Here is a 27,591-nt window from a genome sequence, read left to right on the forward strand (position 1 = left end):
GTGGAGATTAAAGTGTATTAAAATACCATAAACATAACAGAATTAGAAAATTAGTTTTCACCAAAATAGAATCTTGTCGATAAGATACAATATTTTGAATATAACCTTGATAAAATGATCTAATTTTAGTATCTTTTGCCAGTCATGTATCAAGACAAATCGTAAAAGAGAAAATAACATCGTGAGTGAACTAATTCAGTACAATACTATTCCACAAGACGGTATCGTTTTTTTTTTCAAAGTATTATGCAGTGCTTCCCGAATTACAAACTCATATAGACACGTTTAAAATATTGCAATGCTTAAATTCCCTCAAATCAGGTGATTTAAAATACTATATATGTTCCCATATATAGGATAGTTTTCCAATCATCATTACAGAGCATACCGACCACCGCGTTACTCGATTTAAACTGAAGTTAAGCATTTGGATACGGTATGCATATAGGCTGGACAGGGCCCAGAAATTGCTTGTGATGTCGCATTGTCAAATAAGAGTGGCAAGCTATTATTTTGGCATTTTTGAAGACTTGACGTGCTAGTACGATTAATCGATTCGATTTTACCAATAGTATCGAAATTCAAAATTGATTCCGGTAAGCATCATTAACATTTATCCACGATTACCTTGACATCCCTGGTAACCATGTTTGCCTGAGCTTCCAAGATGAAGCTTTGGTCAAAAATGACTTCAATTACTGTATACTGAATTATTTCAATATATTTTTTAAATACTGTCAAAATCCTATATATACCCACGTTTTAGTTGAATATTCAAATTCCAACCTAATACTGTCAATTTATGTCCAGCACGGGAGTCCAGTTTCAATCAATATCTATACTCGAACGCCCATAAATCAATAGTTTTTCTAATTATGAGCTTTACGCTATTTTATTGACATTCCTGGAAAAGGATCTAAACGCCTTACTAACTTTCAAGTACGTTACTTCTTAAATGTCCGGTCCACGTGCTTTGGAGTCGTGTCACAAACCGGAGTAAAATGATGAAACTATTTCAAATGTATGTGAATCAGTTTTGGCAAAATTTAACTAAATGGCATAAGCCCCCAATACATGGTACAGGATTAACATTACTAACTCACATGAAATGACCTTAATATAAAGTCAAGAGGCTGTTGGTCATGTGACCGTAATAGTTATTTTTCTTCCTGCTCTAGCTGACTGATGCCTTGACGTGAACTATGGGTATATTTTGCAGTGTATAAAGGGGACATGGAATTTATTCATGTTCTATGTTTACCAGTTTTATTCCCTCTGGAATTTGGAAGGAAATGTTCACTCAAACATTAGAATTATAAGTTAACATGTTGTACTGATATTAAAAAAAGTAAACCCACTTGAAATGAAGAGTAATTTTCGTCCAATAATTACGCACAGCAGTTGTCCACTAACAATTGTATTTTATTAGTGAATGCGTCATTATAACATTATGACTTGTTTAAACTAGAGGTAGAACTGTGAAGGTTTTTTTAAATCCGCGTATTTTAATCATCGTGCAAAAGATTGATAAAATTTAACTACGCTAAAATGCTGCTAAGCTTTACTTATTCTTGTGATCTGCACTTGTTTCGAATATTGGAATTCTGTATTTGCTAACCTCATTAGGCTGTTTATACTTGTTTTAAGTAGGTTTTCGATATATAAACATATCTAATGACAATTTTGTGATGACAGCATTTTTTCCTAGAGTTGGACATATTTCATATAATTATTCATATAAGCATGTCCTCAAGTTCACAAGTTGGCCAACAAAATAAACCTCGAAAAGAATTCGCAAAATAAAAGTCAATTTTGTTCTGCCCATGGTTGTCATTTATAAGTTTGCAAATTAATCTGGCTACACCGACTATAAGCAAACATCAGTTGAGAAAGGGCGAATTTCTAGACAACAGCGCGATGACAATAGCCAAAATATACCGTGTTATATACTTTAATACTCAACTAGTAATCCATGAATTGGGAAGTTCATTACAAAGTTCTGTTATAAAAAAATTTGGCTCTTTGTGGCTGAAGCAGATATGAAAAATATCTGGCCGATTGGTGTTTACCTAAATATTCATTGTAGTAAATAATCCGTCGGCAAATAAATCCAACTGCCAGACATTGTGAATTTGCGTAGTATGTCTAACTGATAGTGCCAATCACAAAACTTAAATTTTATATTGAATACAACAGTTGTAATCATCAATATTATAAATTCCAGGGAGCATGTAGTTACATTCTTGCTCAAGATTCAGATGGTTTGTTCAGCGTTGAAGCAGAAAATATACCATGCGGATCAACAGGAGTTACTTGTACTAAATCAGTTTATATCAGCATTGGTAAGTTAATTGTTCTCGTAATGGGTAATGACGTGTGTTCGTAGAAGAGTTGCTAGAAGAGTCGAAACCACTTTCTGGGACCCGATTCGAAAACATGTTCATTTTGAGCTCTGGAGCGAATCGGACTAGATTTGAAATACCTTAATCGATAGTCTTTTGCGTTCGATAAGATTTGAAATGGATATTTATAAAATCCTAATGCCCACCTCAAACCTGACCCCAAAACTCTATTTCTGTTGAAACTTTTGCACATTATGAAGTTTTAACCCATACTCGATGCACGTTATTTATAAGAAAAAACATCTCCCGCGGCAGTTCAATTGTGGTGTCATAGGAAATTAATATATCAAAGATTTCTGTTACAAAAATGTTATAAAACCATTCAGGAAACATGGTTGTTCACTTATTGCGTGGGAAAGATATCACTGTGAATGGAGCCAGAGTTCGTCGTTTTCCTCGTAGATATGGTGCCTCGGATAAACCGATGTCAAAACTTCAGAAGTCGACAACGTCGGTTCTTATCATAGATAAAGCTGGGTTGTTCGTTGTCGTCAGTGCACCTGTTCTTGGATTGTCAGTGTTGTGGGATGGAGGTACATTAAATGCATATAGTTAATACCGAAATCCCTAAAATATAAATTCGAAATTGCAAAGACTACTTCAGTTTGGGTCTGCATTCAGGAAAACATAGTTCATTGAATATTTTAATATGTTATAGCAATGACAATCACGTTTAGTCATAACAAGTGATTGGTATTCAAGATTCCCAAATTATTCATAATTACTCGCATAATTGCCACTTTACCAGCGTATGAGCAAGTATACCATATTATATCACTGACGAGAAGTTCGTGTATGTTCCTCGAATATATTCTCCATATAAATATTTGTTTTGTAATACAAATGACATGTATCGTACTTCTCAATTAAAGGAACCAGAGTATATGTTCAAGTATATCCTGAATACCGTGGAAAAACCTCAGGGTTATGTGGAAATTATAACTTAAGAACTGACGATGATTATACAACAAGACACGGATCTGTCGAGGCGTCCGTTTCGTTGTTTGCTGACACCTGGAGACTCGCTCAATCATGTCCAGAGACGCGGGATGCGACTGACCAAGATTTGATTGATCCATGCAAGGTATTCAAATAAATAATAAGCTTGAACAATTACGGATATAAAGTGTATTTTCTAACTGCTTTGGCGTTTTTAAATAAGTTCACCCTTGTTTATTAGTTACCGAGGAAACTAATTGTATTCAGAAACAGGTAATCATGTTATTATCAGTGTAATAATATAAATAATGATGTATTGGGGTACGAATTAAAATCGATATCATCCTATGTAAAAACTGGAAGATTTTTGAGCAATGCCACACGTTTGATGGTGAAAATACACTGCCCGTTGGCAGTTTGACTTCCTGAATTTTGCTTCAATAACGCCTATGTTATGATTGAATACTTGCATTGTGTCTATTCTAGCATGTATGGAATGCCGCAAAATTGTTGAATGCGCGAATAGCTTTCATAACCATTTTTTTAAACATACAATACAGGCCAATCCCCACAGAGAAGGTTGGGCTCGTCGGACCTGCAGTATTATAACAACAGGCTCCTTATTCGCAGCATGTCGCATAGTGGTGGGTCATTCAACATATTACGACTGGTGCGTCAGAGATTCTTGTGCTTGTGATTCGGGTGGAGATTGCGAATGCTTATGCACTGCGGTAAGTATTTTCAGACATTTTAATATTAAGGTATCATCTAATCTAGTTGACCAATCTACAATCTCGAATAAATATTATGAAATTTTCAATTTCGTAAGATGTATGGATGAATAAACGGACGATTGAAAATATGAAATTTCGATATTTTTAAATAAGTATGGTAGAACAGATTACCGTAAAGTCATGTTTATACTTCTTATTTTGTTAATGTTTCCGATGCTTTTCAGATCGCAGCATTCGCTGAAGAATGCAATAGACACGGAGTTCATATACGATGGAGATCTCAGAAATTATGCCCAATGCAATGTGATAATGGAATGGAGTATAAAGCTTGTGGTCCAGTGTGCCAGTCAACTTGCAGAACAATTGGTAATATGATATAACTATAGTTTTATATGCCGGTTTGCATTTAAATTTGAAATGTCGCTTTTTTTCGACTACTCGACATTTGAATATTATTAAAGTAGGTCTAAAATATAGTTTCCAAACAAAGGTATGGCTCACGGAACCAAATGCCGTTCGCCTTTCCAAAAAGTCCTATAACAATCTATTTATATATGATTTGTCATTTGACTAAGATTCTGTTTCTCAACATTCTAATAAAATATGACTCATGATGTTGCAAATGTTCTTGCAGCATACTTGCCACCATCAAATTGACAGTATATTCTTACTATATGATTATGAAAATTGATTGTTCTCTTTATTCTGATGTCATTACCGGCTTAGTTTTGAGCTCATACATTTACCGGATTACCGGTAAGTCTTTTACCTCACAACTTAGGGTCCGAGCCAGAAGCACACTGCGGAACATTATCTTGTGTAGAAGGATGCTTCTGTCCCATTGGAACCGTACTTCATGATGGAAGTTGTGTGTCATCAATGGACTGTCCTTGCCCTATGAACGGAGGTGAATTTCCATCAGGCACTACAATGTATGACGATTGTAAAGAATGCGTTTGCAGAGGTGGAAAATGGGAATGCGAGGTAGACCATGAAACGAAGCAAGCAGAACCATGATCATGTTAACTTTCGCAACTCAATATTTTTTTTGCTCGCATTTATTATAGGGCAAACCATGTTCCGAAGCTAGGACATGTGCTGGTGATCATTTTCAATGTGCTGAAGATGACAGATGTATTCCTATAGAATGGAAATGTGATATGGAAGTTGACTGCAGTCGAGGATCAGACGAAAAACTTTGTGAACATAGCAAAAATGTTTCGAAATGTGAAAGTAATGAATTTGGCTGTGGTGATGGTTTTTGCATTGCGTTTGTATTTAGGTATTCTATCATTTTATTATTGATTAGTTTGAAACAAACTCAAATTTCTGGTTTTATGTGGGCCTTGTCATTCTGTGACTGAATAGGTATGCTATGGTTACAATATTATGAAAAAAGGTGTATTAAGCGAGCGCTGAGTAAACGTTGAGCTGACATATGATGATCAGAGTTCTTTCTATCTATCGCTAAAATTCTTTCCTATCATAAATTGAACCATTCGGGAATGGTTTCATTCTTTCGAATTATTTATATTAGGTGCTTGCTTGATAGAGAACATCCCTTTGTTACATAAAACAGTGTGATTTATAATAGAACTATCATTGAAATTTTTCTACAATTTTTCGTTTGTCCTTTTCAGGTGTGACGGATCAAGCGATTGTTTGGATGGTTCGGACGAAATAGATTGTGAACAATTTCTTAATAAATCTATGTGCGAAGATCACGAGTTTTTATGCGATAATGGGAAATGTATTCATTCATCGTTTGTGTGTGATGGACAATTTAATTGTGGATTTGGCGATTTCGCTGATGAAATTAATTGCGCAGAGGTGAGTAATAAATTGTTCGTTAATCAAGTACACACTTTTGCAAATATATATATATAATTCTTTTATGGCACAGTCCATGTTGGTATTAAAGAATAGATGATATTGAAAAATTTTATCAAATTTTGACAACAATTTGAAACGCAGTTTCCTCGGTTTGTTTGATGAAACCATGCAAATAATGCTTGACAGCAATGACTAGAGACGACAAATTTCCAAAATGCAATCTATAGTCATGTATAGAATCAAAGCCCGCTGCCTCGATCAGATGGTGAATATTGAACATGAGACAGTCTTCAGAACAAAGATGTGAAATAATCCCTTACAATGCATTTGATAGAACTTTAACTACAATGTTGAAATAATTCGTTTACTTCCAATTCTGTATAAACCCTATCTGTGCTAAATGATTGTACGTACTATCCATAACTATTGATAGCTTTTAAATCTTTAACGTTTAGACATGTTCTCAAATCACGGAATTTGAATGTTCAAATTCGGAATGTATATCTCGATATCAACTATGTGATGGGGTACCAGATTGCACAGATAATAGTGATGAGATAGATTGTGTCTGTACTTTGAATCATTTTACGTGTGCTGATAATAATTGCATATCAAGAACTCATGTTTGTAACGGAATCAATGAGTGTTCAGATGGTGAGTGAATATATAAGTTGGTATAGAACTGGGGCGAAGTTTATGTTGGAAGACTTCGTAATATATTTGTTGAACCATTTCTGGTTGAAGCTACATTATCGGTACTCCCGTGGTATGTGTACCAGGTTGGGGTTAGGCCATAATTTTATTCCGATTTTCCCGATTTTAGTTCGGGGACTGTCTGTGCTGGTCAAGTGAGTATAGCCCATAGGCTTCCATCCCTTTACACAACTTCGTGTAATGTAGGCGAACAAAATTAGTTACGTCTATACACATGCTTCTGGAGCTCCGCATTATCTGCTAGTCTCTATGTATAATGCTAAAATATTACAATCTAAAAAACAGGAGAAGATGAACACAACTGCTACAACAGCACAACTACTTTAGCTACACCAACTTACACAGCCGCATATAAAATATCCACAACACAATTGTCTTGTCCAGATCGTAGTTTATTATGTCCTGAATTACGCACTTGTTTGCCTCATCATATGAAATGTGATGGCGTAGTAAATTGTCCAAGTGGATTAGACGAAATCGGTTGCAATTTAGAACCAACAACTGCTACATCGACTGAAGGTAATTATATCATCTACCTTGTACGTAATTTTTCCAATATTATATTTTTATCTTGGGAGCTCTTCGAAATAGTATAAGTAAACATTTTTGTGGGTGGTGAGGGTGATTCACAAGAAAACATATCACGAGTTAACATGTAATTTTCGTTGATACCCCACCAAGTGCTTCTACATTTAATAATTCCAAGTATATAGTTGAAACAAAAAGAAATACATTTATATGTACATTAGTAAATATATTTGTATGTTTTATCAATAATCAACATTAGAAGTTTTTGAAACATACTCTGCTAGTGTCATAATTAATTTATAATTGTATCAATTTGTTTAATGGTTTTTGTCGAAGCATGTCCTGAGTTTTCTTGTAGCAACGATACATCAACATGCGTGCGATGGAAAGAAGTATGTGATCACGTGATACATTGCCCTGACCAATCAGATGAATCCATTTACTGCTGGGAAGGATGTACAGAGGTGCGTGAATCTTGGAATACTATTAACGGAATCTTTTTGATTTTACATTACACTTAGGGTGAGAGGTGGTGGGTATGGGATTTAAATCTTAAATTTTAGCCTTCGATGTCATAATAGTTGAGTCTAACACTTCAACCACATTTTTCCAGAATATGTTTGACTGCGACAAAGGAGTTAGATGTCTACCTTTTCATCTTGTATGTGATCAACAAGTTCATTGTATCGACCTGTCAGATGAAAGTCAGCAAGCTTGTGAACAAGTCAATATCAATCTCTGTACAAGGTATGCTTCGGGGTATTCTAATAATGTAGCTTCGAGTTGGTGCGAGTTTTTTTTTGGTGAATATGCACAATTATTTAATAATTCAAAAATGTTGATGTCACTGTTTTTTTTTTAACGAATTGATGACAATCTTGATTTTTGTTAATATTTCCATTGCTATTTTTTTAAAATGGGTCACACACTATCCTGATTTATATTGATCCTTTTGTTGTCGAAATCGTAATAATTAATTCTGGGTTGGAGTGCAACAAATCATCATAGTACAAAATTAAGTCACAATATTTGATCTGATGCGAAATTTTATTAACTAATGACATAATGTTATATATATCACTCAATTTCTACATTTTAAACATTCACAATTTTAGGCTTGCAGTTTTGTTAAACTTTTATCTAAAGGAAAATATGATAACTGGAACCCAATAACAAGAATTGTAAATTGCACTCAATAAATTTGCTTTTAGTGGATTTCAATGTGACGACGGCCCTTGTATTAGCGGAAATATGGTTTGCGATGGAGTATTTCATTGTTCTAATGGAGAAGATGAGCTAGGATGTCCAGTTTCATCAACACAAATTCCAATTAAAACTTTGACGACTCCGGTACTTAACCCGACCACTACATCAATGGAAAGTTATGTTTGCCCTGAGTTTACATGCCCAAATGGATTTTGTTTAGAATTTAATAGGGTGAGTTATATGAGTCGGTTTTTATAAAGTAAGAGTATAATTATGGTGTTACTTTGCACAACCATGGTTGACTTAGTGCTTTTTTATGAATATTATACAGAATTTTTTATGAGACTTTTTTATCCTGTGACACTCTCCAACTGAAGATGAATAAGTGTTTTTTTAGTTCTGTATCATGAACGTTATGTTTTTTGTTTGAATCGTTAAAGTTTAAACAATGTGATGACGTTATAACGCACCCTAGTTAGAGTAATTTTGGTTTGTGATCAATAGGCCTGTGAGATCAAGGGCGATATACGGGATCGATAGAACTTGCATTTGTAGAATGATTTGTAGAATTATTGGCATTAGTGATATGGAAAAGTGCATATTGCTTTTTTTAATAAATAATCAAGATCACGAACAATTGAAAATGAAAGATATTCACGCATTCAGTTTTTTTTTCATTTCACACATTTTTTTTGTTTATCTATTCGGTCATTTCCCGAGAGGATTCAGATGGAAGAAAAGTCCACGCAAGATATTTTCAAATTAATACAGCATCCATTTATCAGGTGCTAGAAGTATATTTGTATTATTATACTTAAATTAATGCTTCCATATAGGTATGCGACGGAGTAAATGACTGCTACAATACAAACACATCAGATACAACACAATATTCAGACGAATTTGGATGTCCTGCGTGGTCAGAATGGCAAGCATGGGGTAAGTAATTAATTGGTAACCTAAACGAATACATCGGCCCTCAAATGACTAGATAATAAGATGTGAGAAATAAACTTATTTTGCGTATGGTGGCAAGAAAAAACGGAATATTGTAAGTCACATGTTAAAAGAGGAGATTGTTATTATGCTTAAGCCGCAGCATTATTTTGTAGTAATAGACTTGATACTAGCAATTTTTATTTTCTAAGGCTTTTGTAGTAAAACATGTGGATCTGGTTTACAAACAAGAAACAGAAGTTGCAAGATAACAAATACCGAAGATCCGTTACGAAAAGACTGCAAAGGAAAAGTAAATGATACAAGACCTTGTTATGTCCGACCATGCGAAGGTTTGATAAAAATAGAAAAAGGTTACTTATTCTTAGTTTGACTCAAGCTGAATAAAGATAATAAAGTACAATAATATTTGTAGAATATTTCTAATACATTTTTCAACAAATTGATATTATAAGGATAAAACTGAAATTACATTCCTTGACATAAAATGTCATTTTTGTCTGCATCCGTAAGATCGCAGAAATAGGATAGTTTTATTGACAATTTACGGTAAACAAATTTTACTGAAAAAATAAAAAAGACTCCGAACAGATATCCACTGCTACTATCGGCAATCTGAATTGTAACATTATAGCAAGAGAAGGGCGATAGGATATATACTTGACCGACAAGAGCTCCAGATACGTCTACGTAATTAGGCCAACAAAGAATTATCAGAATCTTGTAAATCGGAGCTGTAAGCAATATTATATTTGTTTTAGATAATCAGTCGAATTTGCTTCCGTGGTCAACATGGTCTGAATGTAGCTCAACGTGCGGAGGGGGAGTCAGTGTGAGAATGAGAGAATGTAATAGCAGTCATACAAACTGTATTAACTATTCAATAACATCTTTCGAAAATTCTCAAGTAAGATCTTGCAACGAGGAAAAATGCTTCGGAGATAACTGTGGCGGTTGGTATCTTAACTTTTCTTCCTTATTCTTATTCCAATTACTTATTTTATTGTAAACCAGTATTGTTGCAAAGTTTTTCTTTTAAACAAAACCTAATATTTATTTCAGAAGATGAAAAGTTTTCCACATAACAAATTAACTGAGATTACATTTTATGCAATCAGAGAATGAATGCTGAAAATCAATTTTTTTCCTTAGAGTAAATATGTGACTTAAGCAAGAGTTTTGGTCAGTTAAAGATCAAAAATGAAATATCTATTTAAAATAATGATACCATTTTTTTTTCTGAATATGCTTGAAGAATTATTAGATAGTTCATATAAAAGGTCATTAAACTAATTTTTAATCGTTTTTTTTGTATTTTTTGAGATATTTACATTAGAAATTCATTGAACAATTCTGTAAAATTCAAGCGTGATTTTCAACATTACACTGCTATTTATTTTCAAACATTTAGGCTCAAAAATGTACGTCAACTGTGACGGAGACGAAGATCAAATATCAAGACTTTGTGCAGTAACATGCCAACAATTGAACATTCACAACATGACTGAACATAATTGTTCACAAAATTTTGACATTGAAAGAAAATGCATTTCTGGTTGTTATTGTCCGGATGGATACGTATATTCCGACGACACGGCAACAGAGTGCGTTCCTGTGGCGGAATGCCCTTGCTATTACAATAATGAGGTATACTTTTTCATATTGCAGTTGCACAAATTACGGTAGATATGTGGCATACATTCTCCTGTGATTTTATGGAAGAAGTACAGCAATCTTTAAAACTTCAAAATCTCGAACTAAGGATGATGTAATATAATCGCATTCATCGGATTTAGGTCTTCCAACCTGGCGAACAAGTGGAATACACAACGTCTTGTGAGATATGCACTTGTAAAGGCGGGGATTATATCGGTGACTGCGAACTGAACCCAGCATGCATTCCAACAACAGAGACAACCATTTCTATCGTCAAAACTACTCCAGATGAATGTGGATGGTCGAATTGGTCAGAATGGGGACCGTGCTTTGGACCATGTGGCGTTAATGGGGTACAATGGTCATTCAGATCTCCGACTACACCAGGAAGGTAAACTTTCCTGAAAATCACATTTCTCTTTTCCAAAATGCTATACGTCTCACTTATGGTAAATACTATTCTAACAAAATATATATGCTGAGCTTTGACAGTTTTGAATAAAAGGATTTGCACATTTTATTAACATGACCTCTCAAATCAGTCCATTTTTTGTCGATTTCAGGTATGGATCAGAGCGTCGCCATTGTCCTGGAGAAACAAGAAAATCAAGAAGATGTCCTACTGAACCATGTGAAGTTTGTACGTTTCAAATAAATGGATCAGATAAAACAAAAAATGTTGGTGAACAATGGAAAGAAGGGCTGTGCAAAATCTGTTCTTGTAATTATGAAAAGGAAGTAAAGTGCCAAAAGTGAGTTTTCCTAAAGTGAAATATTTGAACTAATTCCACTTTTTAATATTTCCTTGACGATTGCTAATACAGAAAACACGTCGCATTTTGAAGATTCGAGAATCGACCCTTTTTCAATGCTGTCCAATTAATCACTACATAAGTTACTGAACATTCATTTTGATCTACATTTATTTTCCACATTGATTATTATTTCTTAAATGATATTAGCGGGACAATCACAAAAAAGATGTCGCTGAACATTTGATTTTAAGTTTATCTTTTGTATTGCTATTAAATGATAATATCGAGTTATTAAGTCCATAGATAGACCAGGCTGTCTTCAGCTAATTTTTAGTTGGATGCACCGAGTGACTATTGATGGTTCATCTTGACTGAACTTTTGTTTGTGAAGTTTGCTGAAATATGAATTTTTGTTCAGTTTCTGCAAATATTCTGCTAACGGTTGTCCAGATAATGGTACATTAATCTTGCCAGATGAAAACGATGGCGATTCTTGTTGTTATTGCCAATTAAGATTAGTTAGAGCTACTGAACTACCATCAACAACAGTATCGTTTTCTCAAACTTCCAAGGTAAGATAAACATATTAATTCCGATTTCTGAAATGTTAGTCTTGTATCTAAAATTAAATATGTCAAAGTTTTTATGTTGAAATATTTACGTTTATTACTACCTACTTAGTACTATACATACTTTTAATCCACAACCTATTCAGTTCGTCAAACAATGAAATCTATTTTTAGGTAATGGACGTTTTCTTTACTTCTTCGTCGTATGAAACAACGAGAATATATGATACAAACGCAGATACAACAATGAAGTGTGGACTCGATAAGTTTCAATGCAGGGAATCAAAGACATGTATTAGCAAGTACAACATCATTTACAACATCAATTCTTGTTTAATGTTTTCTCGTATAGATATATATATATGATGAATCACTGGTTAATTTGTCATTATGGTCACGTATTTTAGCCAAACTTTCGTCTAGGAAAGCGATGCATAGGTACAAATGAATTCCAATTAGAAAATCACCTTAACGACTTTTTCTACTAAGTGCATGTTAAGTTGTGACAATAGAATGATTTGAGCAATTACTGTGACATAGTATGTTTCCCCGATCCTTGGCCCCGAGCAAAATTTTTAATTTTTATCTTGAATATTTTTTGCTAGTTGGCGATTTCAAAATGATTAACAAGTTCATATTTAACTACTTGCCATTTAAACACAGAAAATTAGTTAGCAAAATACTGCCAAAACGGGCAATGTTTACAACCATGCCTGCAGATCTGTCCGAGTGAAAAAATTATCTAAACAGAAAATTTTTTTAAATTTACGTCACCGTTGATATTTTTCTGAGTAGGCAGTGTTACGAAAGTAAACAAAGAAGTCGATGGTCGGGAAAACGTCCGTTACCCGTCTGCTGTCTTTTGCTTTGCGAAGTATATTTTGACCATATTTTTCACAGGAGACAAATTGTACAATTTACAGTTTATTAATAGTTCTACACTTTCATTACTCATCTTTACATCGATTTCAGGTCAAATGTATGCGACGGAGTTGTCCAATGCATTGATGGTTCGGACGAATCAGATTGTGGAATAACAACGATAGGTTCCTATGACACCAATTGCGAGTACCAACTGTGGACTGAATGGTCGATTTGCTCCAAATCATGTGGTGTCGGGAAACAGACAAGACAAAGAGGAATAATAAGTAATAGAAATGCAGACAAATTAAAGTGTTTGGGACCATTCAAACAAACCAAGTAAATTATTTTTGATACAATATTTTTAGGATGATATATGATAGGAAAGCCGGCGGCGAGGATTCCATCAATCCTTTCGCACATAATTATCCCACACGGGATTCGAACCTGCGAGTCTACGCAGGAAAATCAGTGGTGTGGTGGCGAGCGAGCGTATTTCTATCGCTGAGCACGATGCGCCACTGTATACAATGTTCTTCAGTGTACGGGCGGGATTACATATTTGTCTGCGAACAGTATTTACAGGAAACATTATTTCAACTAGACTAGAAGAACAGATATCTAAGAACACGAGAACGCGCAATCATAAATCCCTATTGTGATTCAAATATATAAATAGTGTGTATCATGAACTGTTTATTGAAATACTCCAATTAAATACATCGTGAAATGAATTTAACTTTGTACATACACAAAAATGCTTATTTTTTGAAGCAAATTATTGTATACGTTTCGATGTGCACGGCCGCTACAAATCGCGGTTCCAGATTAGACTCACAGCGCCGTTGTGGCCCGGCTACCACACATAGTGAAATATATATATCTACTTTTATTTCACTCCACTCTGTGAGCACCCATACATTGATCCTAATCCTTGCCGACTTTGTCCAGGTAAATTGGCAAACACTTATCCGTACCATTGGATGGGGATTTCGTCTATGAAAACATATCGTCCCATAGAGTAGGAATTTTTATGTTCTGAACAGCTTGGTTTGGGTCATCAGCAGCCGGTGCTAATGTTTAATTCCAGAAATGTATCAATGTACCCTATACACCTGAAATGTTTCCAGTGCGTATTTTCGTTGCGATTGAAACCGCTGTACAAATTATAATTATGATAGATCGACTTTAGAAAGGAACTTCATAGAATGATTTGACACTCTAAAGAGCAAACGAATGACTAATCTTTATGAAATAAATAGCTGATAATAAATATATTGAAAAATACAAATCAGAGACTTACTTCAATGTTCGCATCCAAAGAGATTTGTGACACGATACATCCGACCAACCGCCACTGAAATGAATAGAAAAAGATTTTTATCCGAACCCGACTTCTGGTTTAGTCTACCATTCTGAACTCCGCTTTAGACCCCTAAGGGTCAAATTGTCTTCTATGTAAAATAATTTTCCAGCTGTATGTATGCTGGGCTAACATAAGGCGTAAGCATCGAACGAGTTTGATACGACATTTAAATGCCGAAATCACTAAATATTCAATCTGCACTTTGCGCGTCCAGATGCAATTGATACATCTTTTTGCATCATCATTAATTTTACTCACTGAAAAACGTCAACAAACAAATTAGTACGATAAATATCAATACAATACTAATAATTAAACAGTAATTATACAATCAACGTGTGTGCGATCTGACGTGATCTAAATAAATGTAACAGCTAGTCATTGTTGTTGACAGGGTTCTATCTAAAACACTCTTTCAGCGGTCGAAACCGATACATACAAGTTCTTAATTAGATTGAATTCTCTATGGGGGTGAATATCAATATATTAGGATGACAAGACCAATGTTTACTTGAAATGAGATAAATTAAATAACATTAAGAATAACACATATATATAAAAAATTACAGTCGAAATAAAACCTTAAACCTCGGATTGGTGAAAATTTGAAACACCCTACTGCCAAGCGACTCGCAACAAAAAAGATCGGGCTGATACCCAAAATGCTCAGGGCTTGCCGCTTACAGTTCACAGACATACAAAATTTTAGCATTTGTCACTTAATAGAATCATGATCGCTACATGCGAACCGTCTAAAGTTTGAGTCTCGACTTGAGTCTTCAAAAAATCAGTTTCAAAACTGCCAGGAACCAGGAATAATCTTATTGTTGTCTGACTAACACGAAACCTTTTTCGCACCATAAAGTTGTGATTGACGTTCCGCCACCATGCACAATAGTTTTTTTTCTATCGACTGTCAAACTGTCTATGAATCGATTTATACAAAAAGACCATTCGGTTTCCGAGGCATTTTTCTCAAAGCCAGCCAGGCCTGCCAAACTTCACTTCTATAATCAGGTTCGGTTAAATCAAGTTTGCAAGTATACATGAGAACTCAAGGCTATTAAATATAAAGTCTATAGGCCAGAGGTCGTCAGCCCATGGCCCACGGGTCAGATCCGGCCATTCGTTCGGTTTTTACTTTTATAAAAATATGTGCGGCCCGCCAAAACTTGGAACCCTTACCTCTGGCCCGCAATAGACAAAATGTTGCCGATGCCTGCATGCAGTATAGGCCTTGCAGGTTGTGTGGACATCAAGAGGTTACCCACACTTGCCCTACTTTGCCTCACTTGTCCCACACCCATCCCACTTATACACTTCTCATACTGCCCCAAGTTAGGGTAATAATAAATTGTGGGGAAATTCATTGAATCATATGAATTCCTCCTCCCCCCAAGGTCAGATCATATGAAGATCCTCCACCATTACCCTCAATCGAGTATATTTGGAGGCGAGGATCTTCGTATGATTCGATTCATTTTATGTTCTGGATTAGGATAGATAAGATACTTTGCCAGAAGAGCGACATTTATACAAGTGGACACCAAATTAAAACCAAAATAACCAAAATAAAATAAACACTTTTGTGACAGGTCTTGCTTCACTACTGCGTGCAAGATAAACGGTGATTGGAGTAATTGGCAAGAATGGACTGACTGCTCCAAAACATGCGGAGGTGGCGTGAGATTCAGAGTTAGAAGTTGCGATAATCCCAGTCCTGGAAACGGCGGGATAGACTGCGATGGAGAAAACATGGAATCTCTATTGTGCGGGAGAAAACCATGTTATCCAGGTAGTGAGACTTATATTTATTAAATCAACACCTTGTATACGTTTGAACGATTTTTATTTTGGTAAAAAGTCCCTCTGGTATTTTGGTATTGAAATTATTGAATTGTATTGGTCTACATTTTTCACATAAAATTGTCTCATTTAGTCATCTGTTGTGACTTAGCTGTCTTGTTCAAACTAGTAAGAAGACTATATGATAATCAATTAAATTTTTAATCTCTTTTCTCAGGAATTTGCACTGGTGGTCAAGTATTTGTAAAGGAGCCTGCGTGTAAGGAAATAAATACTTGTGAACAGACATGTTCTGATAGAAGCAATAATGTTAAATGCTCAACTAATTGCACTGAAGGATGTTATTGTCCTAATAACCAATTCCTGCAAGATGGAGTTTGTGTGTCAGCTTCTCAGTGCAGGTAAGGTTTTATTATGAACACGGTGTAACTAGTTGACTAGTAAACCATATATAATGTTTTGAATATCTTTTGTATTCATACACATGTTCTTCAACAGATTCTCATTATAATAGTTATCATGAGCATACTTATTACCTTACTTTCGGATGTAGATGTTCATTCAATTTGTACTTGAATTTGCAATTTGGTATTTAGATGCTCTTACAATGGAATTGAATACAATCCATGGGATGAATTTCATGTAAATGGATGTCCTTGTAAATGTGAAAATGGTGTTGCAGTTTGTTCTAATCAAGATTGTGTTGTTAATTGTGGATGGTCGGATTGGTCGTTATGGACAAGCTGTGATAAGTGAGTTACCATGTTATATCAAATTATTACTTTGAAAAAAATGTAATCTGCACATTTAGAAATCTTGGTAATCAGTTATTGGAGAGAAGAAAGTGATAATTAGTTATGATGCTATTTCATCATCACTGATATTGTACCTATTTTTTCTTCTATTTTGACGATTAGACCTATGGCCAATTTAATTTTAGACTTGATGCTTGAAGCGCCTGTTGGTTGAATCTGTTTTTATTAAATATCCATGCGAGATAAATAGAAATAATACATTTGTATCTTTTAATTTATTTTTATCAAATACAATACTTTATAATATATACTCATGAACTGGATCAGGATGATTAGTTTAAATGTTTTTAATATGATAAAAATCCATGCCTAAACTTGTATTTATACTTATCAGGACCTGTGGTACATCAGGCAGAGTATATCGATTTCGTTCACCCACTAGCCCACCACCTTCTGGTAAAGGTGCCAAACCATGCATTGGAAAAACAACTGAATTGAGAAGATGTTTTAGAACTGATCGAATGACAGCCATGAGACCTTGTAGTCCAGTATGGTCAGCTTGGAACTCATGGACCCATTGTTCAGCAATAGAATGTGAACTTGGATCCCAAACAAGAACTCGAGATTGCACAGGTATATTGTATATTGGAAATTTTTTTAGAATGGAATGCTGAACTAAATATCCTGTTATATACAAAACTTAGATATAATATGGGTTTTTCTAATTATCCCAAAGATCCTAGAAATTTTTTTTATATCCAATATTAAGAAGCAGCATTTGCATTAAATGCTAAATGTCTATATCATGTTTTTCAGACATACCTGTCTCAAGTTACATAAACACGCGTTTTTTTTTTTGTATTTGTTTGAAATCATTTTATGTTTTTCATTTACCAGTAACTAAATTTTTATTTAGTCGAAAATAAAAAGACATCAGTAGCTTATTGTGGAAGTTTGGGACAGGAGGAAAAAAGAGTTTGCACATCAAATGGAACTTCAAACTCATCTAAATGTGAATCCTCCAAGAGAATGCCAATGCATCCTTGCCCTAAAGATGCAGTTTGGGAATGTCAACAATGTCCGAAAACTTGTGCAAATTTGGCTTCACAAGGAGACAAAACAGAATGTTTAGTAGATGGTGAATGTATTTGGTCATGCTTATGCCCTGATGGACTGTTTCTTCAGGTATATTGAAAGAAGCATAACTTTTTCCCAAAGTTTTTTCAGCGTAATCCATATCCTGATATTTTTTACTTGGTTAACTTGACCCAAATCTTCATAAAACTATGATAGCCTCATTGTTAAATTCAACAGCATCTTAAAAAGAACCCATTCAAAATTCATTTTATGCTATTAACTTCCCATGTTGACTTGTATAGTTCTAATTTTTTCTTGTTTCTATCATTACTGCTGAGAGTAATCATTAGAAGTTAACCAATTCGAAAGGTTGTTGTATTCTACAGCTGCAATAATTTATTTAAATATTCTGATAGTGTCAGTTTGCATTTAGTTATTAGAGTGTCTGCAATGTCCCGGTAACATGCATATATTGAAGGCTTGGCAGTGTAGTGCATTGTGTTAAGCATTAGGAATACTCTCGCCACCGCACCTGTGATTACTCTGCGTGGGTTCGCAGGTTTGAATCCCATGTGGGATGGTTATGTGCGAGAGGATTGCTCACTATGTAGGGTGGTTTACGTAACCATTGGTTGGTTACGGCGTCCTCCACCATCAAGTCCATGCGTTCGAAAACAAATAACTTGCTAACTAATTCCATATCCATACCGGACCAGTGGCTGTGCTTCGTCATATGATTAAGCTGTCTTTACAGCTTTCCTACCCCCGTGTTAAATATGTAAAACCTATCCCCTCCTGAATGTTAATATCTCCTTTATGTCTACAATTGATTTATTTAGTACTGATGTTTTTTATGTACAGATTTTTATGCCTTTTTATGCTCTTGGCTTGATCAGCTTCTTTTTCTTAATCACAAAATATCTCAGAACAATCAATGTGTTCCAAAAACATCCTGTGATTGTACGCTACCTGATTATTACCGAAACAACACCAACATAACGACAATAGAGAATGGATCATGGATTGTTATTGAATGTCATAATTGCTCTTGTGCAAATGGCAGACTGCATTGTGAACTAAGGAAAAATGATGGTGAATGTGAAAATATTGAGAAACAAGCTTATGAATGGACTCCATGGTCGGAATGGTCCAAATGTTCGAAATCATGTATTACAAGGTACTGTGTAGCCTATATTCTTTCATCCTTCACTTTTTTCATTTGGTTCAAGTTTCTCAAGTATTCAGTTAAAAATTATACTCTATATCATCAATTTTAGTGTTTATTTGATATTAGACAAGCTACAATAAACTGATTCAGGAGCACAAATAACGTTTCATTTTCATTTTAGATCTGTGGTTGGACATTCATTTCAACCAGTATTTGGAGTTCGGACTCGTAAAAGACAATGCCTTGGATATGAAAGCTATTTTTACAAAGAATCAAATAATAGGCCTCAATGTAACGGATCTGCCATTCAGGCAGAAAAATGTGGGAAATCGATTTGCAGTTTGAAAATAAATTGGGGAGAATGGCAAAATTGGTCTCCTTGTGACAGGTACATTACATTAGGTATATATTAGAAACATAGTTTATAAACTTAAGTTTTCTGCTTGAAAGTGTAATATTGTTACAAATACTAGATGAAATAAGTGTATATTGGATGCAACTGAGAGCAAAATTTATCTTAACGCGTTTTTAATTACAATACATATTTAACTGTACTGATATATCATTAAGATACCCATCTGATTAAATTATTAACTTTATAGATCGTGTAATGGTGGGATGCAAACTCGTAAAAGGACTGTTTTGCAAAATAATCAAGAACAAGATATTGAATATTATTATGGACCTGCCACACAAGTGAGAGAAACATTATGATACTTTGACATTGTAAAAATTATCGCATAACAATCTTTGATCAAGTATACTTTATTGAATATATTCTACAAACGTATGTAGATATATCAAAAATGCTTAAAATGCCCTTGCGGTTGTGCCTCTTGTTTCTAGATTCAAGCTTGTGCATTGGCGCCCTGCAAAGAAAGTAAATGTCCAACTGGTTCATCGTATAAAGAAACATGCTCAGATACAGATCACAGTACATGTTCTGAAGGTTGTCTTATAGATTGTATACTTTTTACTCGCATGAATGTGAAAATCGAGTTTCGTGCTGAACATATCTGAATGTTACAATACATTGGATGGGCTGTAAGCCCCATTCTCAATTGCCACTTTTAACTCTTGTGCCTTGTTTTTGATTCAGCATCCACCTGTTTTGACTTAAGTTCTGAATTATACTCATTGAACCAATGTGGCAATATCAACAAAACAAATTGTGTTGGTGAGGTGGTAAAATCTTGCCAATGTAACACAGGATTGCTATGGCAGGATGGAATCTGTGTTCCCTTGCACAAATGCAACTGCTTTTTTATGGGACAAATTAGACGGTAGCTATCTTTATTTTTATTATTTTAGCATTCGAGAAATCATTTACTTCGTACTTCTATACTGCAAAATACACAAGACTTATATGAATAAAGTGTAGATAAACAAAAGGCGAACATATCCTAAAATAGCCTACATGACGAAGTGGACATTTCAGATATGACAAAATATTTTGATTTATTGACTACTGGTTTCCGCGTCAGTTTTATATTTATTTTTTCAAATAAATTGAAAGCATGAGAACTATTGTACACTTCTGTATTTTTCTGGAATGTGCAAAAAATTGTTAGAGACAATGTTAAAACCCAAGGGCATTACGATTGTTTTATTTTTCAGATTCAATCAATCTTTCCCTGTTGGCAACTGTTTATCTTGCATGTGTTCAAATGGTACAGTTGCTTGTAAAAGTCGTAGGGATGGGATCTGCAGTGGGGAGGAACAGGCATGCGATGATGCTACATTGGTGACTGGACCATGGTCTCAGTGGACTGCTTGTTCACAAAGCTGTGACCTCGGACAGAGGAGAAGAATCAGGTCTGCAAATTATGGGCTAATATACTTTCACGAATTGTTATTATTGTGAACAGATGCCATGTCACTCATTTCAAATTATTGCTAGTTTTGCTCTTAATTATAGAAATGATTGGAAACATCCAGGAACATTTATAATCATTTCATATTTGCTTTCTCAGATTTTGGTTATTTCTATTGTACAGAAGCACTTGTTGCTTGTTTTACATTTCAATCCTACAAACCTTTGGACCTTCCATGATTCAAGTGTTTGAAGGAACAACTTCTTTTGAATAAATAATCATTTTTGTAATTAGGTCAAAACTGGCTCATCCGTCCCTCTTGGTTTTCTTCAAGAAAGGATGTAATGATGTCGAAGTGGACATAGAAGATTGTAAAATAGGCACTTGCAATATACACGAAGAAAATACAACAAGAACAAACCAAAGAAAATGGACAAAATGGGGTGGATGCAGTGTTTCTTGTGGGAATGGCGGATGGATGAATAGATATAGAAAATGCAGTACAATGTTAAATAATAGGTAATGGCTTTATCGATTCTTGCTCCTGGGATCCACAGAATTTGCAGTTTAAATCATGTGGGGGATAAATATGTGCGATAGGATTGCTGGACTCCTTACCATTGCAGTTTGTTTTACGTAACTGCTAGTCGGTTGTGACCTCTTCCACCATCGATTCAAGGCATCTGAAACAAATAACTGGTACGGCCATGATATATTATATGATTAAGCCTTAATAGCAGCTTTCCTCTCCTTGTGATAAATATGAAAAATCTATCCTACCCTAGAAGTTGCATTGGTAATGCAGAATGACAAATAAATTACTCTGGCTGAAACAGTTACACTTGCTGTAAAAAAACTAATTGTACTCATGTATACAATACATTAGATGTCAAGAGAAAGAGGTGGAAACAAAGAAATGTGACATCCCACTTCCACCATGTTCAAGAGATGGATCTTGGGGAGAATGGCAAACATGGAGTCAATGTTCAAGTACATGTATCAGTAATACATGCACTCCCTTCCGATCTAGAGTCAGGAAATGTGATGATCCATTACCAATGGGAGAGGGTATATTAATACACGAACTTGTAAAATTACCAGAGGAAGAATCCTAGGAGTAAATAAAAAGTCATTGAACAAAGTTGCATTTAAGCAAATATATGCATATATATCTTGAAAGCAGAAAGTTATCAATAAATACTAATCTATTTTATTCAAGAGTCTTGCTGCACACTTATACAAATATATTTCTGTAACGTTTCGTTTGACCGAGGTCAGACTTCTTCACACAGGTAATTTACAACTGTGACAAGAAACGCGATTGAATGCACATAAATATCAAATCATACATTTTTTTTCAATATCATAACATTTGTTTGTCAATATTTATGCTGGAATATTACTATATCCTATATTTTAGGTGAATATTGTGCTGGTAGTGCTACAGACATAGCAGAATGCAATCATCTTCCAGCCTGTAATACTTCCTATGAACAAATACAACCTGATCAATGCAACAAATTCATAAGAGGTTCAAAATATAGTGCATGTGGACCCGTATGTCCGAGAACATGTTCTGACTTGCAGGTGAAGCATGTTGAATTATTACAATTTATTCGCACAAACCAAACATTTTATTTGTAAAACCTCTGTTGAAACTTTTCCAACTGTATTCTGTTATTTGTTCGATTGTTTTTCAGTTTTGTAAACAAACCTGTGTACCTGGATGTTATTGTCCACCTGGTTTTGTGATTAACAGCAACCAAACAGAATGTATTTCTAAGGATCAATGTCAATGTTATGATCTGGGTAGTGGGAAAAAGTACAAACCAGGCGAGGTAATGATTTTTTTGATTTATTTAAAATTAGATTATATATTTTTACATAATGACAAATACTTGAAAAGTGATATATGTGTATCTTATATGTATCCAAGATTATACCCGCTACATGGTAGTATACCCTATAGTGAATCAGCGATGGCATTTCAGCACAAGTTTGTTGTTTTATATATTGTTAACCGATAGCAATTTTTAATTCTGTTGTAAAATCAATTGAAATAGACCACAATGACCTAACAATTTTATCCACTACATGTATGGTATATAACAAAATATGTCTGGGTTATTTTGAGCAAAGAAATATAACATGTAAGTTTTTTGTACTTTATAACTTTCAATAAAACATGCTTACTTTAATTTACATTTTTTTTTCAATATTTTATTATTTTATTCAAGGAATTTGTAAAAGGTTTGATTTGCAAGCAAAAATGCAAATGTACTGGTGGAATCATCGAATGTGATGAAGAAACATTTGATTGCATAATAAGTGGATCATGGTGCCCATGGTCTCGTTGGACATCCTGTACCAGGTATATATATATATATATACAGATATACTTCTATCTAGAAAAATGACAATATTCTGTTCCATTATAATTTGTAAAAGTAGGTTTTAGGAGATGTTCAGAATTTGTATAAATTTGAATATTCTGTAATTTACAAACAAAATTATGTTTTTAGATCTTGTGGGGCACAGAATCGAACACGGATGCGGTCGTGTGAATGCCCTGCTCCATCAAATAATGAAGATCCAAACTTGCGATGCAAGGTTTTGAAACAAACACCGAATCGAGAAAATTTCAAACTATCATTAGATGGAACCACAGAAATCGGGCATGAGAACTGTCACATCTACCCACACTGCCCAGATTCTGTCAAACGTTTAGGATGGACAGATTGGGGTGAATGGACTCCATGCACATGTCAATCTCTGTTCAGTTCTCGGAATAGGACCTGTGAGTCAAACTGTGAAGGACCATGGCTTCAGTTTAAACCATGCAGGTACCTGAGTATTTCAAGTAGATGTTCTGTGGATATTGATTGTACCTTAAAAGTACAATTCTGAAATCTCTTGCTAAGTTTTTTGGTCATGTTGTACCAACCCACTGATGGTAACCTGTGTTGTCTATTTATCTATAGTAAAATCCATCCACTTCATGAGTTTTATTTATTGTATTTCCATTCGTTGCTATTCTGTCAATTAATATTTTTGTCATGTTATGACATTACCTGTATATAAAACAATTCCCAATATTAAAATGAACAGGAGAATAATAATCTCGTTACAGCAAATGATATGGCTTTATTTTGAATTGAATTTATTTTTCAGATTTGATCCGCTTGAATGTGGATTCCAATGTCCACCTGGACTCATATTATCTCCATGTGGTTCTGGTGATCAACCTGACATACAGAAGCAATGCCCTGATACCTGTCTTGGTTTAAATAAAAACATCGCAGAATGTAATATGGAAGAAGATGAGATGGACATAATTAACGGTATGCAAGGTGCATGCTTATTTTGCATATACCAATACCGATCTTATACCAATGAAAAGGCACAAATACAGATACCATTATACCATCATTTCTAATTGCCGGTATTTAAATACTGATATGTTAATGATATGTAATTAACATCGATGTATGTACAATATTCTTGTGTGTGCATGATGGACAGGTTAAAATATTTGGCTCGAACAGTATTTACAGTGATCAATGTTTCAACTAGAAGAACAGATGTCATGTATCAGAAGTATACACAATTACTGATATCGACAAAATATCCAATATAGCCGATACCAACACCTCAGCATGACTAGATACTTCATGCTTTGAGTCTATCCCATCTGATGTTATTATAACTGTTCTGATATAATATACAATAATAGTATTTGGAGATTAAATTGAATACTTTATAAATTCAGATCGATCTAGAAAACGACGTTGGAATGATTGCGTTCCTCAATGTGCTTGTCCACATGGCTTACTACTTGACCCAGCTAATACTACTGGAAGTTTATGTGTTTCACAAATGCACTGCCCATGCTATTCCAGGGATCTGAAAGGTGGGATTATTTTTTGTATACAATACAATTTACTAGTAAAAATTATATTGACCTTTGATTGTTATTTTTAGAACAGTGCAAGATATAAACATTGTATTATTAAGATTATTGTATCATAAAGTTAGAGGTTTGCTTTTACATCAAATGAGGTGACTGCAATAGAACGAATAAATGAAACGTTTCATATTTCTTAGATAATTATAAAGTAGAAATGAGATTGACATATTTGTATAATAAAACCAAAACAACATGCACACATAAGGTGTAAAGTCAGCCTGAATCAAAAAATTGTTGATTTGAACAAATGAGACAAAGTTCTTTTTCAGTTCTAAACTTCTGAGCTGACCTGTAAATGCAGACTGATCTACAACTAGAGTTGAATAATCGGTACTCTCGTAGTATATGTTAGGTTAGGTTTGGGCCATAATCTCATCCCGATTTTCCTTATTAAATTCTATTATGAATTCGGGGACTGTTCGTGTTAGTCAAGTGAATATACCCCCTACCCATAGGCTTTCCCTTTACACAACTTGATGTAAAGTAGGTGAACAAAATTAGTTAACTCCATATTGGTACACGTACTTCTGGAGTGCCGAATAACCATAGTAATGAGTGACTGTATATGATGGTAATGTGCGCTATTCATTCAAAAAGAACATTATTTACAGAGAACATTGTTTAAGAAAACAGATTACTTTTTGAATTTCCCCAATAAGTTTTGTTTCTCATTTTTCAGAATACAAAAACATGTCTTCACAAAATTTCATTGAAAATTGGAAACAACACAGCATTGGAATTAATAGAACTAATTTGATTGATTGTAGGAATTGTTCCTGCAGAGAAAATGGTTATATACAATGCGATCAAAAAGGTAATAAGTGTAATATATTTTCACACATTAATTTATTTCATGTTATTTTTTATTTGCAAGAAAAGTAAGAATGAGTATAGGCTGTACACTGTCAATATGATTTCTACTTCAATGATAAATTTATACATCCAATAAGATTGATATTCTGTATTATGCAATTTGATAAGAAAGTTTAAGTTAAAAACAAGATGAACCATTGTAATTTGATTACTTATTTTGTTTATTGTTTATTTTTATGAGATGTAGAAACTTTATTCTGAACAAGGATGTAGACAAGCAACCACTGATATATCATTGATATTGTTGAAGAAACAAGATATGTTTAGTTTGTCGTTACTCAGCAAACTTTATTGCAATGTCTGTGAGAGATTCGACATGAGATTTTTAGGCTATTTCCAACCTGATCTTTCAACCTGCAAACCTAACATACTTGGGAGCAATACCAACCAGTCAAATATGCTCCTGTGAATCACTTTTGTGCAATGAATAATAAAATGATTTACAATTAATATATAAGGGACAGATGATATCGTAGAATTTCATACAATTCCAATGACCATGTGATATTTTACACATGCCAATTATTTTTCATTTATGACCATGTAAAGATCATCATACCAATATTTTGAACAATAGTATTACCATGTTAGACTATGAAACAAACTTCAACTATTTACATCACAGACTTTACTGTTGGCTAATATTTTCCTTCTTAGATCAGGAATGTATCAAGCACAAGCTTTTACCAATGCAACCAGAGTGGAGTGAATGGTCAAAATGGAGTGATTGTTCAGGTAATTATATCATTTTGGTTGTCTGAGGAAGGAAATGCAATGTTGTGCCTATTTCAATTTATGTCATGATTATTACAATATTATAAGCCAAGATTTTTATTTATAATATTTTATGTTGTTCCTGTTCTGCTTTCATATCAACAATATGTCACCTAACTCTTGGCATAGTTATTGCAGAATTCTGGAGAATTGCATCTTTGGGGGTTGCCTTTAGTTTTGTAGATTTTCTGAAACAAGAGAAATGACACCTGTCTATCCAAAGATAGCAATTAACCATCGACGTACAATGCTATTTTTATCTTCTCACACTTACTGGTTATTGTATTGTTCAAGTTAATGAGATTATGACAATGATTATCAATTTTTATACCGTTAAATCAAGGCTTATCTGAGGAGAATAGTTATTTGTGCTTCTACCAATGATTTAGTTGAAACGAACTTTTCCATATGAAGTTATTAGAAATAGACTGATATGTGTGGAAAGTATCAGCTAGTAAAGCACAAAATATTGAATAATATTTATAATATGCACCCCCTAATATTGGAAATAAAATTTAGCCTTGAAACTGTGTATGTACGAAACATGTAGAAATACGGTAACTACTAATGCTTACAATAATTCCCAATAACTTTGTAATAAGGTACGTGACTAAGCATGACAAAAGTATGCCAATATCTGTTTTCCGCATTTTTAAGTTTCCAATATGTTAACATTACAGTGTCTTGCAATGGAGGTACTCAATGGAGAGCAAGACTTTGTCTAGGTGCCAACCAAGATGATCTGGATTTTAACAGCACGAATACTGTATGTGAAGGAGATATGGATCAGGTAAATCAATTGAAATAGTCTAAATAGGAACTGCTATAGTTTTATTT

At 34.2% G+C, this 27,591-nt stretch overlaps 1 protein-coding gene across 1 annotated transcript in view; it reads left to right on the forward strand.

Moving 5' to 3' along the window:
* Positions 1-27,591, forward strand: part of LOC120341852 (SCO-spondin-like) — a 55,368-nt gene that overhangs the window by 21,310 nt on the left and 6,467 nt on the right. The window contains exons 22-65 of the mRNA XM_039410411.2: positions 2,225-2,342; positions 2,729-2,935; positions 3,275-3,486; positions 3,902-4,072; positions 4,300-4,441; positions 4,857-5,059; positions 5,143-5,357; positions 5,716-5,905; positions 6,364-6,562; positions 6,908-7,141; positions 7,487-7,614; positions 7,764-7,897; positions 8,362-8,587; positions 9,193-9,295; positions 9,505-9,645; positions 10,075-10,266; positions 10,725-10,960; positions 11,110-11,360; positions 11,533-11,721; positions 12,143-12,296; positions 12,468-12,595; positions 13,266-13,493; positions 16,116-16,315; positions 16,544-16,727; positions 16,923-17,078; positions 17,476-17,714; positions 17,998-18,266; positions 19,085-19,335; positions 19,508-19,714; positions 19,929-20,022; positions 20,173-20,275; positions 20,426-20,609; positions 20,944-21,141; positions 21,435-21,659; positions 22,027-22,208; positions 22,561-22,727; positions 22,841-22,978; positions 23,378-23,511; positions 23,663-23,983; positions 24,312-24,481; positions 24,910-25,050; positions 25,787-25,921; positions 26,638-26,715; positions 27,435-27,544. Coding sequence (XP_039266345.2) covers positions 2,225-2,342; positions 2,729-2,935; positions 3,275-3,486; positions 3,902-4,072; positions 4,300-4,441; positions 4,857-5,059; positions 5,143-5,357; positions 5,716-5,905; positions 6,364-6,562; positions 6,908-7,141; positions 7,487-7,614; positions 7,764-7,897; positions 8,362-8,587; positions 9,193-9,295; positions 9,505-9,645; positions 10,075-10,266; positions 10,725-10,960; positions 11,110-11,360; positions 11,533-11,721; positions 12,143-12,296; positions 12,468-12,595; positions 13,266-13,493; positions 16,116-16,315; positions 16,544-16,727; positions 16,923-17,078; positions 17,476-17,714; positions 17,998-18,266; positions 19,085-19,335; positions 19,508-19,714; positions 19,929-20,022; positions 20,173-20,275; positions 20,426-20,609; positions 20,944-21,141; positions 21,435-21,659; positions 22,027-22,208; positions 22,561-22,727; positions 22,841-22,978; positions 23,378-23,511; positions 23,663-23,983; positions 24,312-24,481; positions 24,910-25,050; positions 25,787-25,921; positions 26,638-26,715; positions 27,435-27,544 — 7,887 coding nt within the window. The remainder of the gene's footprint in view (positions 1-2,224; positions 2,343-2,728; positions 2,936-3,274; positions 3,487-3,901; positions 4,073-4,299; positions 4,442-4,856; positions 5,060-5,142; positions 5,358-5,715; positions 5,906-6,363; positions 6,563-6,907; positions 7,142-7,486; positions 7,615-7,763; positions 7,898-8,361; positions 8,588-9,192; positions 9,296-9,504; positions 9,646-10,074; positions 10,267-10,724; positions 10,961-11,109; positions 11,361-11,532; positions 11,722-12,142; positions 12,297-12,467; positions 12,596-13,265; positions 13,494-16,115; positions 16,316-16,543; positions 16,728-16,922; positions 17,079-17,475; positions 17,715-17,997; positions 18,267-19,084; positions 19,336-19,507; positions 19,715-19,928; positions 20,023-20,172; positions 20,276-20,425; positions 20,610-20,943; positions 21,142-21,434; positions 21,660-22,026; positions 22,209-22,560; positions 22,728-22,840; positions 22,979-23,377; positions 23,512-23,662; positions 23,984-24,311; positions 24,482-24,909; positions 25,051-25,786; positions 25,922-26,637; positions 26,716-27,434; positions 27,545-27,591) is intronic.

This window comes from Styela clava, chromosome 3 (assembly GCF_964204865.1).
Source record: "Styela clava chromosome 3, kaStyClav1.hap1.2, whole genome shotgun sequence".
NCBI lineage: Eukaryota > Metazoa > Chordata > Ascidiacea > Stolidobranchia > Styelidae > Styela > Styela clava.